Below are 15,857 nucleotides of genomic sequence, written 5' to 3' on the forward strand. Positions count from 1 at the left end.
GAAATGAATGGGATTTTTTTAGCAGTAAAAAGTGAAATCGTGACTACTAATTGAAGCCGAGGCCGAATTGGGCCAAATCGCATGCCGATATGCGGTTTTCCGGAACCAACGCGAAAGGTTCGGAATCTCCATATGCGGAGTCCTGACTACTAATTGAAGCCAATGGACGCCGAATCCAAATTGGCCCGAATCGCATGGATGAGCCCTGAAAGCACATGGTTGGTGCTACAGACTCCAAATTTCGCACACAGATAGCTCAGACCTTTGCCTACGATCTTAGCTAGGCCTCGACCCGACCCGATACACAGTTTTTTGGATCCGGCACGAAAGGTTTGGAATCTCCGTATGCGGAGATGACTGACATCGGGCTGTTCCGGAGCAAGCGCTGACTCATTGTGACATCACTTCATAAAAGGCATCACATACACTAGATGAGTCAACAAAAAATCTCTGAGTGTGGCATAAACTATAGTCTTTCTTCCTCTCACTCCGAGGTGACAGATGAAAGTATATAAGCCGGCTTCTAAGCTAAGTCCAGCACTCTTGACAGACCTCTGCTTATAGTCTATAAGCAGCTCTCAAAAAAATGAGTTCTCCAGAAAAGCTACCAAAGCTAAACCCCGGTGAAGGAGAAATAATTCGTAACAACTTGGTACTTCTAAATTATCAGTGCAAGTTCATGGAAAGCCGGAAGGAATTGCAGGAGCAGGCCTTCAAGACATCGACTCAAGTCCTTCTTTATATACAAAAACTGGAGCAGGAAAAAATAAAAATGAACCAAAGAATTACAAAACTCGATTGGGATGCGAAATGGAAAGCTAATAAGGCTGTTGCTGGGGATCAGATGGGACAGTCAACATCTGCTGGCCAGACAGGAGGAGCAGACGGAGGAGGAGACAGTGTTCCTGGGGAGCAGATGGAACAGTCAACATCTGGTGGGAAGACAGGAGGAGCAGACAAAGGAGGAGACAGTTTTTTTGATGAGATCGGTGATGAAGAATTAATTAACTGTGCTGCTTTTACTGAAGAAAACAAGGATCAGTCAAGATCTGAGTTGGATGAGGTGCAGACGGGGGAGACAAACATAAGACAAGCTAAATCAACAGCACAAGACCAACAAAAAACAAGTTCTCCAAAAAAACTCAAGCTGAACTCTCCCGCTACAAAAAAGGATAATGGGCATAAATGGACACAGACAGACACAGAGATCTCCATATACGGGCATAAAAGGGACACACCCAGACACATACAGAGATGTCCATATATCACAGACACAGATAGCTCCATATATGGGCATAAATGCACACACAGATGGGCATAAATGGACACAGTTAAACAGATGGCCAAAACGGGTCCTATGACAACAGGTATAATGGGGTTTGATTTAAAGGGTGGAGCATTCATTCCCTATTTACATCGTTCCTGTGTAGGCCGGTCCCCGACTAGACCCTCGGCCACCCGAAGGGCTAGACCCTCGGCCGCCCGAAGCTTCTAGTATCTCTAATAGCACAAATTATTTCAAAAATTGGAATGTAAGCCGACATGTCCTGAGTAGGCCGAACGTTGAAGAGTTGGAACGGAGTTTGTAGCTAAAAGTATGAAGGACTAGTTAGGTGCCAAAAAACGGGCGGAATAGATATATAATAACTAGAAAGTACTGTTCCTGAAGAAACAGTGTGGGATCGCTAAGAATGTTGCTGGTATTGAGTATTGATAGTGTTAGTAGTGTTATAGGTTTGAAAGGTTTGAAAGGTTTGAAAGATTTGAAAGGTTTGAAAGGTTTGAAAGGTTCTAAAGGTTTGAATGGTTTGAAAGGTTCTAAAGGTTTGAAAGGTTTGAAAGGTTTGAAAGGTTCTAAAGGTTCTAAAGGTTCTAAAGGTTCTAAAAGTTCTAAAAGTTCTAATGGTTTGAAAGGTTCTAAAGGTTTGAAAAGTTTGAAAGGTGTGAAAGGTTTGACAAGGTGTTAAAGTATTAGTGTTAAAAGTTTGTATAGTGTTGGCAGTGTTGAATAGTGTAAAAAAAAAATAGGAAAAAAAAATAAGAAAAAAAAGAATTTGGAAAGAAAAAAAAAATCTAAAAAAAAAAAAGTTAGGAAAAGAAAATAAGAAAAAAAAAATTGGAAAAAAAAAATGGGAAAACATTTTTTTTTTTTGGAAAAAAAAACAACAGCGGCCGTGTGGCCGATGAGAGGAGAAGAGATGAGAGTTAACATGGGTGTGAAAGGGGGACTGAGGATGATGATGAATTTCCCCATTGAAATGAATGGGCTTTTTTTAGCAGTAAAAAGTGCAATATCTCTAAAAGTACAAATTATTTCAAAAATTTGAATGTTAGCCCACATGTCCTGAGTAGGCCGAACGTTGAAGAGTTGGAACGGAGTTTGTAGCTGAAAGTATGAAGGACTAGTTAGGTGCCAAAAAACGGGCGGAATAAATATTGACAATAACATTAGTGTGATCGCTTTAGCGATCCCACAATAATAAATAGTGGCAATAACATTAGTGTGATCGCTTTAGCGATCCCACAAATATGCAAGATAACATGAGTGAGATCGCTTTAGCGATTCCACAATAATAAAGAGTGAAGATAACATTAGTGTGATCGCTTTAGCGATCCCACAACTAGAAAGTACTGTTCCTGAAGAAACCGTGTGGAATCGCTAAGAATGTTGATGGTATTGAGTATTGATATTGTTAGTAGTGTTAAAGGTTTGAAAGGTTTAAAGTTTTAAAGGTTTGAAAGGTTCGAAAGGTTCGAAAGGTTCGAAAGGTTCGAAAAATTCGAAAGGTTTGAAAGGTTCTAAAGGTTCTAAAGGTTTGAAAGGTTCTAAAGGTTTGAAAGGTTTGAAAGGTTTGAAAGGTTTGAAAGGTTTGAAAAGTCTTAAAGGGTTGAAAGGTTTGAAAGGTTTTAAAGGTTCTAAAGGTTCAACAGGTTTGAAAGGTTTGAAAGGTTTGTAAGGTTTGAAAGGTTTTAAAGGTCTACGGTTCTAAAGGTTTGTCAGTGTTGAATAGTGTAAAATTTAGTTTTCTAGGGTAAAACTGTGGTTGCTAGGGTCTGATAGCCGGTTGCTAGGTTCTAATAGGTGGTTGCTAGGGTCTAATAGGTGGTTGCTAGGGTAAAACAGGTGGTTGCTAGAGTCTAATAAGCGGTTGCTAGGGTCCGATAGGGGGTTGCTAAGGTCTAATATGCAGTCTATATGGTCTAATATGCGGTTACTATGGTAAAACAGATGGTTGCTAGGGTAAAACGGTGGTTTCTAGGGTCTAATCGGTGGTTGCTAGGGTATGATAGGTGTTTGCTATGGTCTAATATGGTGTTGCTAGGGTTTAATAAGCAGTTGCTAGGCTCCACTGTAGCTAAATAGGATTTCCCCATTGAAATGAATGGGATTTTTTTAGCAGTAAAAAGTGAAATATCTCTAAAAGTACAAATTATTTAAAAAAATTCAAATGGTAGCCGACATGTCCTGAGTAGGCCAAACGTTGAAGAGTTGGAACGGAGTTTGTAGCTAAAAGTATGAAGAACTAGTTAGGGGCCAAAAAAATGGGGGGGAAGTATAGTATAGAAATAGTGAAGATAACAGTAGTGTGATGGCTTTAGCGATCCCACAAATAGTGGCAATAACATTAGTGTGATCGCTTTAGCGATCCCACAATAAACTAGTGTGTTGATGTGGGAGTATACAGTAACACCTCCCATTTGTCTTGGAGTGGAAAAACCCCTCCTCCCACCTCCTCTCAGCTCCCATCCAGTTAACTGCAGTCAGGGGCTATCTATTTCAATGTGAAAGGCTCATAACAAAAGACACCGTGATGATGATGATGATGACGATGATGATGGGCCATCATCAGAGATATTTACATAGACACATGTTTCAATGTCTTCATCAACATGCTGACTGTTTTGTCTTCACCAAAGAAAGCAAACCTCAAGATGTTAACACATTGAGTGCCAGAGTTTATTCATAATGTACTCACCCACTGCCAGCGTTTTTAATGTTTTTTTTTATAGAAACAATGTGAATTATTTGTCCGTTTATTTTTTTTTCCGTTTACATTGAAGTGAATGGAGCAGCAAATTTTTCCCCCTAATTCGTTGTGAATAACAAAACAAATGTTAATACTCAAAAATTAGAGAAACATTTTAGAAATTTAAAAACAAAATAAATAAATGGGTCCCCCTGAAACACCCTAAACTAAAGGATCCCTAGTTTTTTTTAGGTTTTTAAATTAGAGTGGAAGTCTGCAGACAGGGATTTGGAGACTCTTTAGGCCGGGTGTTGAGACGATACTGCTTAAAATATTATTTTTTGAATCTCCTCTACTGTCTTTTTCATGATTTGGCTGATCAAGGCCCTTTGCACTGCACACAGAGTGGGGGAGGGGAATGTTTACTAATGAATGACATTGTTTCAGTACTTTTAAATGTTGTGTTTCTTCAACTACCAAACACATGAGATGCACTAAACATATATCAGTATATCAATCATGGTGTCTCTAGTTCTTAATCTGACAGATCAGCGGATCTCTATGTAGAGTTTGTGTACCCAGGGGTCCTTGGCAGGGTTCCAGGGGGTCCCCAGCTAAATGATTGATAGTTAATCTTCATCATTCCAATGTATTCAAATAAATACAACAAGATAACTATTTTTAATTTGATCATAATTTCACTGTGATCTCCATACCTACAGTACATAGACAGTAAATGTATTATGGACCGACAGTAATGGACTGAATCATTCCTAATAACAAAAATATCACTAGATTTGGGTTCCAGAGATAAACAGCTTGTCAAATGGAGTTATGTGGTCTAATGCAAATCTAATGTGTGGTCCTTGAAATTAGAGAGTTTGAGAATCACAGATGTAGATCAACGACAACCAAGTTTAGATACTAGAATGCCAGACACATTTAAAATGCAAATAAGACAACAATAAGGTATTGTGTGTGTGTGTGTGTGTGTGTGTGTGTGTGTGTGTGTGTGTGTGTGTGTGTGTGTGTGTGTGTGTGTGTGTGTGTGTGTGTGTGTGTGTGTGTGTGTGTGGCAAAAATAGCCGATCTACAAGCTTTTGATCTGCTATTTATTATGAATTTGAATTCTGAAAAGTAACTGTTTGGACATAATAGGTTTCCACCTCACAGCAACAATATTATTATACCTATTTTATAAAGTGTAATATTATACATATCTATCCTTATTTATGTCACATCAAAGTCCTTTGATCATTAAAGTGTGTATTGTATTCCTTAATTCCAGACCAGTGTGTGGAGTCCAGTCTGCAGGTGAAGATCAGTTCTCCAGCCAGGACTGTTTCTATTAAACAGGAACCTGAAGACCATCTGGATCTCAGTAAGTTTTAAGCACTCTCTCTTTATTTATTTCATTGGTGAAAGTGGGCCGGTATTGAGGGTGTAAAGATGAACCAATATGAATCTGGTCATTGATTTAAGAATTAACAATGTGACTACATCGATGCATGGACCCCTGCATCTATCTAAACGTACCATGAATAGGACAATGGTTCTGTTGTAAAAGTATTAATGGGTTCAGTGAAGCTGTGCAGTTAATTCTACGTCAGTATTAACTAACCAGCTACAGAAGACTCACTGATCTAACATTTACAAGTAATTACTTTAAAAAAGAATAGGAACTGCCTCTCATTCACGTCTCATTCAGCTTTTCTCGCATCTTCTATGAGAGCTACAATGTAAACAAACAACAGCCACATTATTGTGTGCACAGAGCACAGTCAGTGCACCATCAATTAAAAATGTTGAAGATATGGGCAAAGAGTAATCTTGTTGATAGTGAAAAGTGAAGATGATGATGAAAACAGAGAGACAGAGCCTGTAGCCAGCACCTCAACTGAACACATGAATACAATACCAGTTCAACTAGCTGACAACTAGCTAAATTAGTCGATCTACAAGCTCACAACGCATCAAAAGGCGACCCATTTTGAGATTGGCTATGCAGGATTGAGGCCATTATGTTAGCACTTAGCATACCTAGTGAATCCACCTTTCAGCTGAACAGAACATGGTAAACATATATAGTTTGATTTGATTTCATGGTATATGTAAGATTACTGAATGATATGGGGTACGCCAGGGGGGGATTTTGTCCCCTTTTCTCTTCAATGTTTATTTGGATGATTTATCTTTGATTTTAAACGCATGTGATACAGGGTGTATATATAGTACCTTTATTTAGAAGGATAACCCCTTGAGATGTGTCATCTCATTTTAGAGAGGGTCCTTATGACAAAAATACAGAGAATACAATGGACAAAACAATACAACAGATACATCCATGCATACTGTACATAAACAGGACAAAACAAACTTGACAAGACAAAACAAAACAAAACAAAACAAAAACATAAGACATAAGCTCTCCTGAAACTGGCCGCTCCCACCCCGCCTGAGTACCCACAAAATAACAGACTTCATGCATTAATGATGTAAACATGTAGAGCTAACAGAGCAAAAACAGGAGTAGCAGCTACAGACATTACATACATGCACATGCGGTAACATGCAATGACCTGCCCATGCAGATACACATAATACAAACATGCACATGCAGTATATAACTCATGATTCACAGGACAGATTGTAAGAGACAGAAAACAATCAAAAGCCACTTAGAAGCAAGAGCAGGTTATTTGCAGATGAGTGAAAATGGATGCTTTAAAAATATTAAAGGAGTTGATCGATCTAAATGGAACTGGGGAGATCGTTCCAGTCGGATGGTGCTTTATATTTAAAAGCACGTCGACCAACTTCTTTATTGATTCTGGTGGGGATGATGAAGTAAGGGTAATCTGTATGCCTTAGGCTGTATGGTGAGCTGTAGGGACGTAGATATTGTTTTAAATAGTGTATATGCATTTGAAAACAAATAGCAGCCAGTGAGAGTGTCTTCTAAATGTGGGTGTTAACCAATTAAGCGACTCGTACATAATACAGTGGTGGGTTCTATAAGGACACCTCAAGATAAATCTACAAAGACTGTTGTAAATTACATTAAGAGGGTAGAGGTTTGTATCTGAGGTATTCTGATATATAATATCTGCATAGTCTAATATTGGTAATAATAACTGTGAAATTACTCTTTTTCTAGTCTGAAGGGTGAAACAGTTGATGGACCGGTATAATACTTTCAGGCTGAAGTTTATTTTCTGTACCACTGAGTTTACATGTGTCTTAAAAGAGAGCTGAGAATTGAGCCATAGGCCCAGATATTTAAACTCCTCAACTCTCTCCAACTGTGTTCCATCTGAAAAGTTAAGAGATAAGGGCAGGGAAATTGGTCTTGTAGTAAAGAGCATACTGACAGACTTTTTTCTGTTCAACAACTGTTTGTTGAGATGAAACCATCTCTGAACAGAGTCGAAGTCAGCCTGTAACATGACTTGGATTTGTGAGATATTAGAGTGAGGGAAGTACAGTACTGTGTCATCAGCATATAATTTGATATGGGTGTTAGAGCAGATTGTAGGCAGGTCGTTAATAAAAATAGAGAACAGTAGCGGCCCCAGGGACGAGCCTTGGGGTACGCCCTTGTCCATAATCATAAAGTCTGACTGAGTGCCATGATAGGAGACACACTGACGTCTGTGGTGGAGATATGAGTTGAACCATAATAGAGTTTGTCTTGAAAGACCAATAGCATACCGTTTATCCAGGAGGAGATAGTGATCAACCATGTCAAAAGCTTTAGTAAGATCAATAAATATTGCACCCGTAAGCATAATGGCCCTCATTTATCAACGCGGTGCAGCCCAAATAATGGGCGTACGGCGAGATCACCGCACCTTTCGGCATTTATCAATATATCCTGACGTGGGCATCATCCTACGGTACGCTGAAATCTCACGTCTGGTCGGAACCAGTTGTTGACGTTGGCTGCACCCGTTTATTTCATCCTAGACCAGCGGAGCAGCATTGTTTGACTGTCTGAGAGGCATCTGGACACATAATCCACTCATAAATCTGTATATCTACACTAATAAATAATCCCTGTGAAAATATAACATTTTATAAAGTAATTTAAACAAACTGCTTTAACGGTCATTCAGATAAGATTGTAGATCTGTCTGTATTGAAAATAGCAGATCTACAAGCTCACAAGCCAGCGACGCGTTGTGAGCTTGTAGATCTGCTATTTTCAAAATATACGGGCGCTTTCTGCGAGAGCACTCTTCTGCGCGAGCACCGGTCTAACAGGCGGCGCTGCTGTTATATTTTCATGGCCACCGGGTGATCAGACATTTAACCCATGGTCCAACACACATCAGCCTTCATTCATTAATGTTCTCGCCAGGCTATCTCTCATTAATGCGGAGCGGGCCGGTCTCACTGGGAAATGGGAACAGCCTACATGACGGCTTTATTTTAGTGTAACTCGAACGCGCACTGCTCGGTATGGGTTAAATACATTAATATACAAAAGTATTCCATTCATGCCGATGTGATTGGTATCATAATATGTCATTCATGTAGGCTACAAGCTTACGTGACAATGCGCTACGGGCGGGTGTGTGTGTGTGTGTGTGAGAGAGAGAGAGAGAGAGAGAGGGGCGTGTGCGTGTGTGGCGAGCGAGGGAAACTCTTTCTTAATGGCTTATCATGATGTCTTCTTTGGTCGTATTCTGGTTCTTCAATCTTCATGTCGTAAAATCGGGGCGTTTTGAGAATATTTAAGGGCGTGTTATTTAAATGACGCTCGGTTTCAGCCGTGACATTTATCAACGCTGGGACCAAGTGTACGCTCAGATCAGCTGTGTAGGATGCGTTGATAAATGTGACTTCGACGTTGGTGTACGGCCGAATATATGTATATGTATATATCTTGGTGGCAAGCGAGGTATTTTGATCTTCCAAACACAAAAAAATGGTAGACTGATCGCTGAAACAGTCAGACAATACCCCAGATGCTACAATCCTGTCAGGATGGGTGACGAGGATCCAATCTAATAGAGACTTAGTCATGTGAAACGGATCAACTCTGGTAGGTTCACTTATAAGTTGAGTCAAGTTTGCACTGCTGATGAAGTTACGGTCTTTGGAACATGACCGGTCAAGCCAGTTCCGATTAAAGTCACCCAGAATTAGGGCTTCATTTGAATGCTCCAAGGAGTTAATAGTGGCCAAAATACATTTTATGGACTCAGGAGGAGCATCAGGGGGTCTGTAGATATTTCCAATAGTCAGATTTTTATTTTCGTGGAAGCGTATTTTAATAAATAAAGATTCAAAATGCATAGGTTTCTCATTTGGTGTAACAATCTCAGCAGACAGATTTGAGGAAACTATGTGGCCACTCCTCCTGCCCTAGAGCCCCTATCAGCTCTAAATAATATATACTTTTCCAGATGAACAGCATTGTCAGTGATATTGTTAGTTAACCATGTCTCAGATACTGCAATTACACTAGGTTTGTTATAAACCACCCATGCCCTTAATAGATCGATTTTAAGGAATAGGCTTCTAATGTTCACATGAGTAAGATGTAGGCCTTTCATGGTATTAGTCATAAACAAAAAGAGTTAAAGGGATCCATCATGAATATACATGAGAAAAACATTAGACGGGCTGAAGGTAGAGTGAACAGCAGACGGGAGAGCAACAAACACACACACACACACACACACACACACACACACACACACACACACACACACACACACACACACACACACACACACACACACACACACACACACACACACACACACACACAACATGCACGCACGCACACACACGTGTATGGTGTTTTTTATTTGTGATATGGATCGCCCTTGGGTCTGAAACAGGCCTGGAATTTCGTCATTTTAGGGGCAAGGCCACTTGACCTTTGGCGTTGTAATTTTTTGCGGGGCACAAAGGCCAAATGCCAGGGCAGGAAGGCCATCAAAAAAAAAAAAGATTTTTAAGTCCACGGAAATAATGCATTTAACTTGAAGGTTAAGGATGATTGTATTTTAATATATTATAAGAATTGTATAACTATCTGTGAAATATAACCCATTTATTTCACAAAATAATGTGTTGGCAAATGACCAATATTTAGTTATATAGGTCTCAATATGTCACATTCAGCCCTGGACTTCACTGACTGAAGTAGGGGTCACATTAATCACATTAGATTCACAGAGGGGTCTTCAACCTTTTCAGGCCATGGACCCCCAAACTGTTGGGGTGATGGAGCAGGGACCCCCTACCTCATAGGGTAGGGGGTAGGCTACTATATATATCATATATTTATGTATACAATTGTGTTTTATATAAATAAACATGAAAAAATGGCCTGCTCCTACGCACAGGTTGACCCAGTAGGTGTGCAAAAGGACCATTCTCAGGGGCGTCAATTGGGTATGACAAGGTATGGCAGGTGCCATACCTTGGCTCCAGAAAAAAAAGAGAAAAAAAAAATCATGAATAGTAGCCTAATGCAGGTGTAAGACCAATGTGTTTGCATTGTGTTATAGGTATAAATGCATAGTTTCTATGCATTTCAGGGGTTTTGGGGGGGTTGACCCCCTAAAAAAAGAACAGATGTCCCTTATTTTAATCTCTGGGAGTTGGCAACCATAACCTTGCCATACCTTAGCTTTTGCTGAACTGACACCACTGATCTTTCTCTACAAAATATGTATAAACATACCATGTTATTGTGCATTCATTACTAAGCTATTAAAATATGTCATGTTATGTTTAAAGACAAATTTACATTTTTGGGAAAACAAAGAATAGTTTTTAAAAACAAAAATATTTTTTAATCAAACAACAATTTCGCGGACCCCCTGCAGTACTTTCGCGGACCCCCTAGGGGTCCCGGACCCCCTGTTGAAGACCTCTGCATTAGAGATTTTATGTATTTTGCCCACAAGTTATTTTCATTCAAATGAAATGCGATTGAACTTAATATTGACTTTAGTTGATTTTTCACTCTTTAAAATATAGTATTTCTTAATTATTAATAATTACAGCTTGTAGATTGGCTATTTTCATAATTTAAATTTGTTTTTAAATAATAATAATAATTAAAAGGGAACATACAAGATTTCCACCCGACAGCCATAATATATAGCCAATATATGGTTCTGTATCAGTATATGAGTCAGTTTTTGCAGATTTCATTCTAATTGGCTACTATGCCTGCATATGAATTTCATGTGCCTGGGTAGGTCACCCTGGCTTGGCGGAGATATGCCCTGTTGCGCACACTCCACACACTGCAGCTGCAGGTGAAAGCAATTCACTTAAACGAGGGCTGTGTTGCGCACCAAAAAATGGACTAAAACTGTCACATTCTAGCTGCTGAAATAAACTTCCCAATTAGAACATTGTTGACAAACGAACAGATATCATGGATGTGGTTTGCAAAATGATTATTTATTTCTTGTCCATCAGAGCGGTGAGGTCACTCTTTTGTATGATATTAATAGCCTAAACTTTTAATTTGTTTGCAGTTATTCTGTTGCTTGCTTTATATTAAAACTCATAATTTGGGGATTTCGCTGTATTTTATTAAATGTATTCATCTATATTTTGCTGTTGAAAAAAACACCGGGGCACATCGGTCTGTAGGACTACGGAATCCTCTCTCTCTCTCTCTCAGGCTAGAAATCAAACCTACAATTGATTAGTTCAGGCTGCGTTAGATTTAACTCCTGTTTGGCCCGGTAATGCTTTTGTGTCTATTACACGGTGTTGCGGGATTCCGAAGGTTCATAGGAGGCTCAAAATCAAACCTACCTACCACTGTGCATGTTGTAGCTGCGCAGCTCAACCAAAGGGACTGGTGTCCAAAAAAAAACGTATTGACAGGAAAATCGCGCAGAGGAAAAACTTTGAAATCAGTTGCTGGGCGCAGCTGGGGCACCACGGCCACTGTGGCCGTGAAGGCATGTCATTATTCGAGGGGCACTCCGACTAGTGGCTTCCGCGTGCGGTTAGGGTTAGGGTGAGGGTTAGGTATAGGGTTCGTTAACGTCGGAAAGGCGACATGTCGGAAAGCCGCCATGTAACCGTGTCCATGTACTCGACCATTGTGCTCTCAGAGGAGGGGCCCTTGCCTTCATGTTGCGTTAGGGCAATAGCCTTCAACCTTGCGTGGCAGGTTTTGGCGCTGGGGTGGATCATTGTACTTTTACTCAAGTACATTTTTAATTCCAGACTTTTACTTGTAACAGAGTATTTCTACATTGCAGTATTGATACTTTTACGTAAGTAAAACATTTGAGTACTTTTCCCACCACTGCTGTTTCCTGGCAGGAAGGAAGGGGGAACTGATGGCAGGTGCTTCTCCAGTTCCTCTGGGAAGAGTGCAGCACCTGCCATTACCAGCATGGTGGTTGTTGCCATTCTGACACCAGTCTGGGATGGATTCCAGGCTGTGAATAAAATGTATTAATTTAGTATTGTAAGTATCATAACTGCCTCCATTAATTGTGATTTTGATTGTTTGTCTCAGAGGCACTTACCCTGATGCTTACCTTTTTTTGGGGGGAGCTTAACACTGGACTGGAATGTCAATTCCATGTTTTCATAAACTCCTGCAGCCTCTCCCAACTTCCAATTGGCCCCAGCATAGTAGGGGCTAACCACAAAAATGGCCAAATCGTTACGCGACGGATAAAAGCATGACATTTGATACAGATGTCCCTTGGGTCATCCTAAAACATCCTAGAAGGGGTGCCCAAAAAAATCTTAAACAGGAAGTGAGTTATGGACAAAATTCAAAATGGCCACCTAAACTGTTGACCGTTGACTCAAAAGACACCAAAATAATCTCCAAAAAGCATACAATTTGGCACATACTGTATGTCCCTTGGGTCATCCTAAGACATCCTAGAAGGATTGCCAAAAGGAATCTGAAACAGGAAGTGAGTTATTGACGAAATTGAAAATGGCTGTGTACAGTGCTGACAGATGATGCAAAAGACACTCATAAAAAATAATCTCATAAAAGCATGACATTTGGTACAAATGTCCCTTGGGTGATCTGAATGCATCTTAAGGGGTGCCAAAAAAAAGTTTTAATAGTCTCTCAATGGAAAACACTCCTCCCCCACGGGCTGCACTGCTACAACGTTCAAATCGAGCAGTTTGCCAATCTGGCATTTGGTACAGAAGCCTGAAAGCTATGCAATCTCTACCATCTCCTGACAAATATGGATGGATTAAAGTCGCTGATTCGTGGACACCTTTATGGACATTCTTGCCAGGGGCTGCCAAAGTTTGTAGAGAACTCAAGTGTGGCTGCAAAGCTGAGCCCTTCTGTTCGAGAAAGTGTAGATGCCGGGATGCTGGGTTACCTTGCAGAGCATTATGCCAATGTGCTGGTAATTGCGAAATGGCACACATGAATACATGTAGTTACTAAACACTAATCACAAAAAAACAGTAATGATCAAGAAGAAAATACATGAGAAGATAGAGTGTAAAACCAGCAAGAAGATGTAGAGTGCAAAATAAAGAAAAAGTGTAGATGCCGGGATGCTGGGTTACCTTGCAGAGCATTATGCCAATGTGCTGGTAATTGCGAAATGGCACACATGAATACATGTAGTTACTAAACACTAATCACAAAAAAACAGTAATGATCAAGAAGAAAATACATGAGAAGATAGAGTGTAAAACCAGCAAGAAGATGTAGAGTGCAAAATAAATAAGATGCAGAGAGTAAAATAAGAATATGCAGAGTAAGATAAGATGCAGAGTAAAATAAATAAGAATATGCAGAGAGTTAGATAAATAAAGAAGATTCAAAGAGTAAAATAAAAAAAATAATGCAGAAAGTAAAATAAATAAGATGATGCAGAAATGAAAACAGAAGGTAGACTACAAAATACGTGGTCAACTGTTTAAACAGCCATTTAGAATTTCTTCAACATGGTCCCTTCCTAAAACAAGCAAAGCAAAACAAGCAAAAAAATAACCCCTTCTAGGATATATTAAGAAGCACTCAATGTACGTACCAAATGGTACACTTTTATGACGTCCCTTTATGTTATCTTTTGTGTCAACTGCTTTAGGCGGTCACTTCCTGTTTAAAACCTCTTTGGGCACCCCTTGTAGGATGCGTTCAGATCACCCAAGGGACATTTGTACCACATTTCATGCTTTTATGAGATTCTTTAGGTATCTTGCATCATTTTACACTGTAGGCAGCCATTTTCAATTTAGTCAATAACTCACTTCCTATTTCAGATTATTTTGAGCACCCCTTCTAGGATGTGTTAGGATGACCCAAGGGACATATGTGCCAAATTGTATGCTTTTTGGAGATTCTATAGGCTTTTTGAGCCAATCGCCAACACTGTAGGCGGCCATTTTCAATTATGTCAATAACTCACTTCCTGTTGAAGACTTTTTTGGGCACCCCTTCTAGGATGTCTTAGGATGACCCAAGGGACATGTGTGCCAAATGTTATGCTTTTTGGTGTCTTTTGAGTCAACGGTCAACAGTTTAGGTGGCCATTTTGAATTTTGTCCATAACTTACTTCCTGTTTAAGATTTTTTTGGGCCCCCCTTCTAGGATGTTTTAGGATGACCCAAGGGACATCTGTATCAAATTTCATGCTTTTATCCGCCGCGTAACGATTTTTCACTTAGCAGCCCCTACTAGCAGTGGTGTTTGGTGGATACAGCCCTGCATATATCAAACATGTTTTATTAGTATCAAACAGAAGGAGCCAGCACTGTCTGTCAGTGGCTTCCTCAAGCAGGTGCTCTACAGTCAAACAGGTATATTTTTAAACCCCCCAAAGTTCTGCTTGTGGTGCAGACTGAATCCTGAGGCACTCCGTCTTCAGGTGAAAAAAATAAGTTTATTGCTGAGCAAGGCAACACAGAAGCACTAACACCATTTAACACTTGGGACTTCAAAGTGATGAAGCTGAAGACTGACCGGAATGCCTCAGTATTCTTCTCCCTAGACAGTCTGCAACCACAAGCAGAACTTCCCCCCCCCCCCAACATTTATAGTTTGTAGTGTGTGTGTGTGTGTGTGTGTGTGTGTGTGTGTATGTGTGTGTGTGTGTGTGTGTGTGTGTGTGTGTGTGTGTGTGTGTGTGTGTGTGTGTGTGTGTGTGTGTGTGCGTGCGTGCGTGCGTGCGTGCGTGCGTGCGTGCGTGTGTGTGTGTACATTTGTTTTTACTGGCCAAAAAGGTGACCTCTCAATATCATCAAGTCGAACCAGTCATTAACCAAGTCTATGAACCAGGCAGTGGTTAAGGCCTCATTTGGCAGATGCTGACAGTGCACCAGCATGCGGATTGTACTTACAGTGTCGTGTGAAAAAACTTTACATGCTGGTAGAACCTTGAAGCAGAGAATATAACTGTACGTATGGAAAATATGCACATAACCGTAACTACATAACCTGTATCCACCTGGTCATTCAGTGGCGTAACGAGGCAACAGTATGCCCCCACGCGAGGCAGTAACAGCGGGCCCTCATGAACGCGATGTGCGCCCATACCGCGCGGGCGCGGAATGTTTGCGGTTATGAGTGGTTTCGGATACTTTTTTAACGGGTTTAGGATGGATTTCGGGTACATTAACAACGGTTTTGAAACCGACCAAACACTGCTGAATGAAGGAAAAACACAGAAAACGGCCATAAAAGTCAAACATCTATATAACGGTCATTAGAAATGCTTAATTAAAATAACAAAATCTTATTTTAAATGCGGTACAAAATAGTGCTTGCATAGTCTAATGCATGGTTGCAAATAAGATTTAATTTCGTTATTTAAATAGATCATATTCTGGCTATTTTCTGTGTACCAATTAAGAAAATAAATGACAGCCAAAACAAAGATATACTATCGGACGGTCTA

At 40.1% G+C, this 15,857-nt stretch overlaps 1 protein-coding gene across 1 annotated transcript in view; it reads left to right on the plus strand.

Annotated features, from left to right (window-relative positions):
• LOC311062766 (uncharacterized protein) overlaps positions 1–15,857 on the plus strand; it is a gene marked incomplete at its 3' end in the record, with an annotated part of 151,705 nt that overhangs the window by 70,583 nt on the left and 65,265 nt on the right. The window contains exon 13 of the mRNA XM_084081987.1: positions 5,257–5,274. Coding sequence (XP_083938113.1) covers positions 5,257–5,274 — 18 coding nt within the window. The remainder of the gene's footprint in view (positions 1–5,256; positions 5,275–15,857) is intronic.

Source organism: Gymnoscopelus microlampas, assembly GCF_963454915.1.
Source record: "Gymnoscopelus microlampas genome assembly, chromosome: 16".
Lineage (NCBI taxonomy): Eukaryota > Metazoa > Chordata > Actinopteri > Myctophiformes > Myctophidae > Gymnoscopelus > Gymnoscopelus microlampas.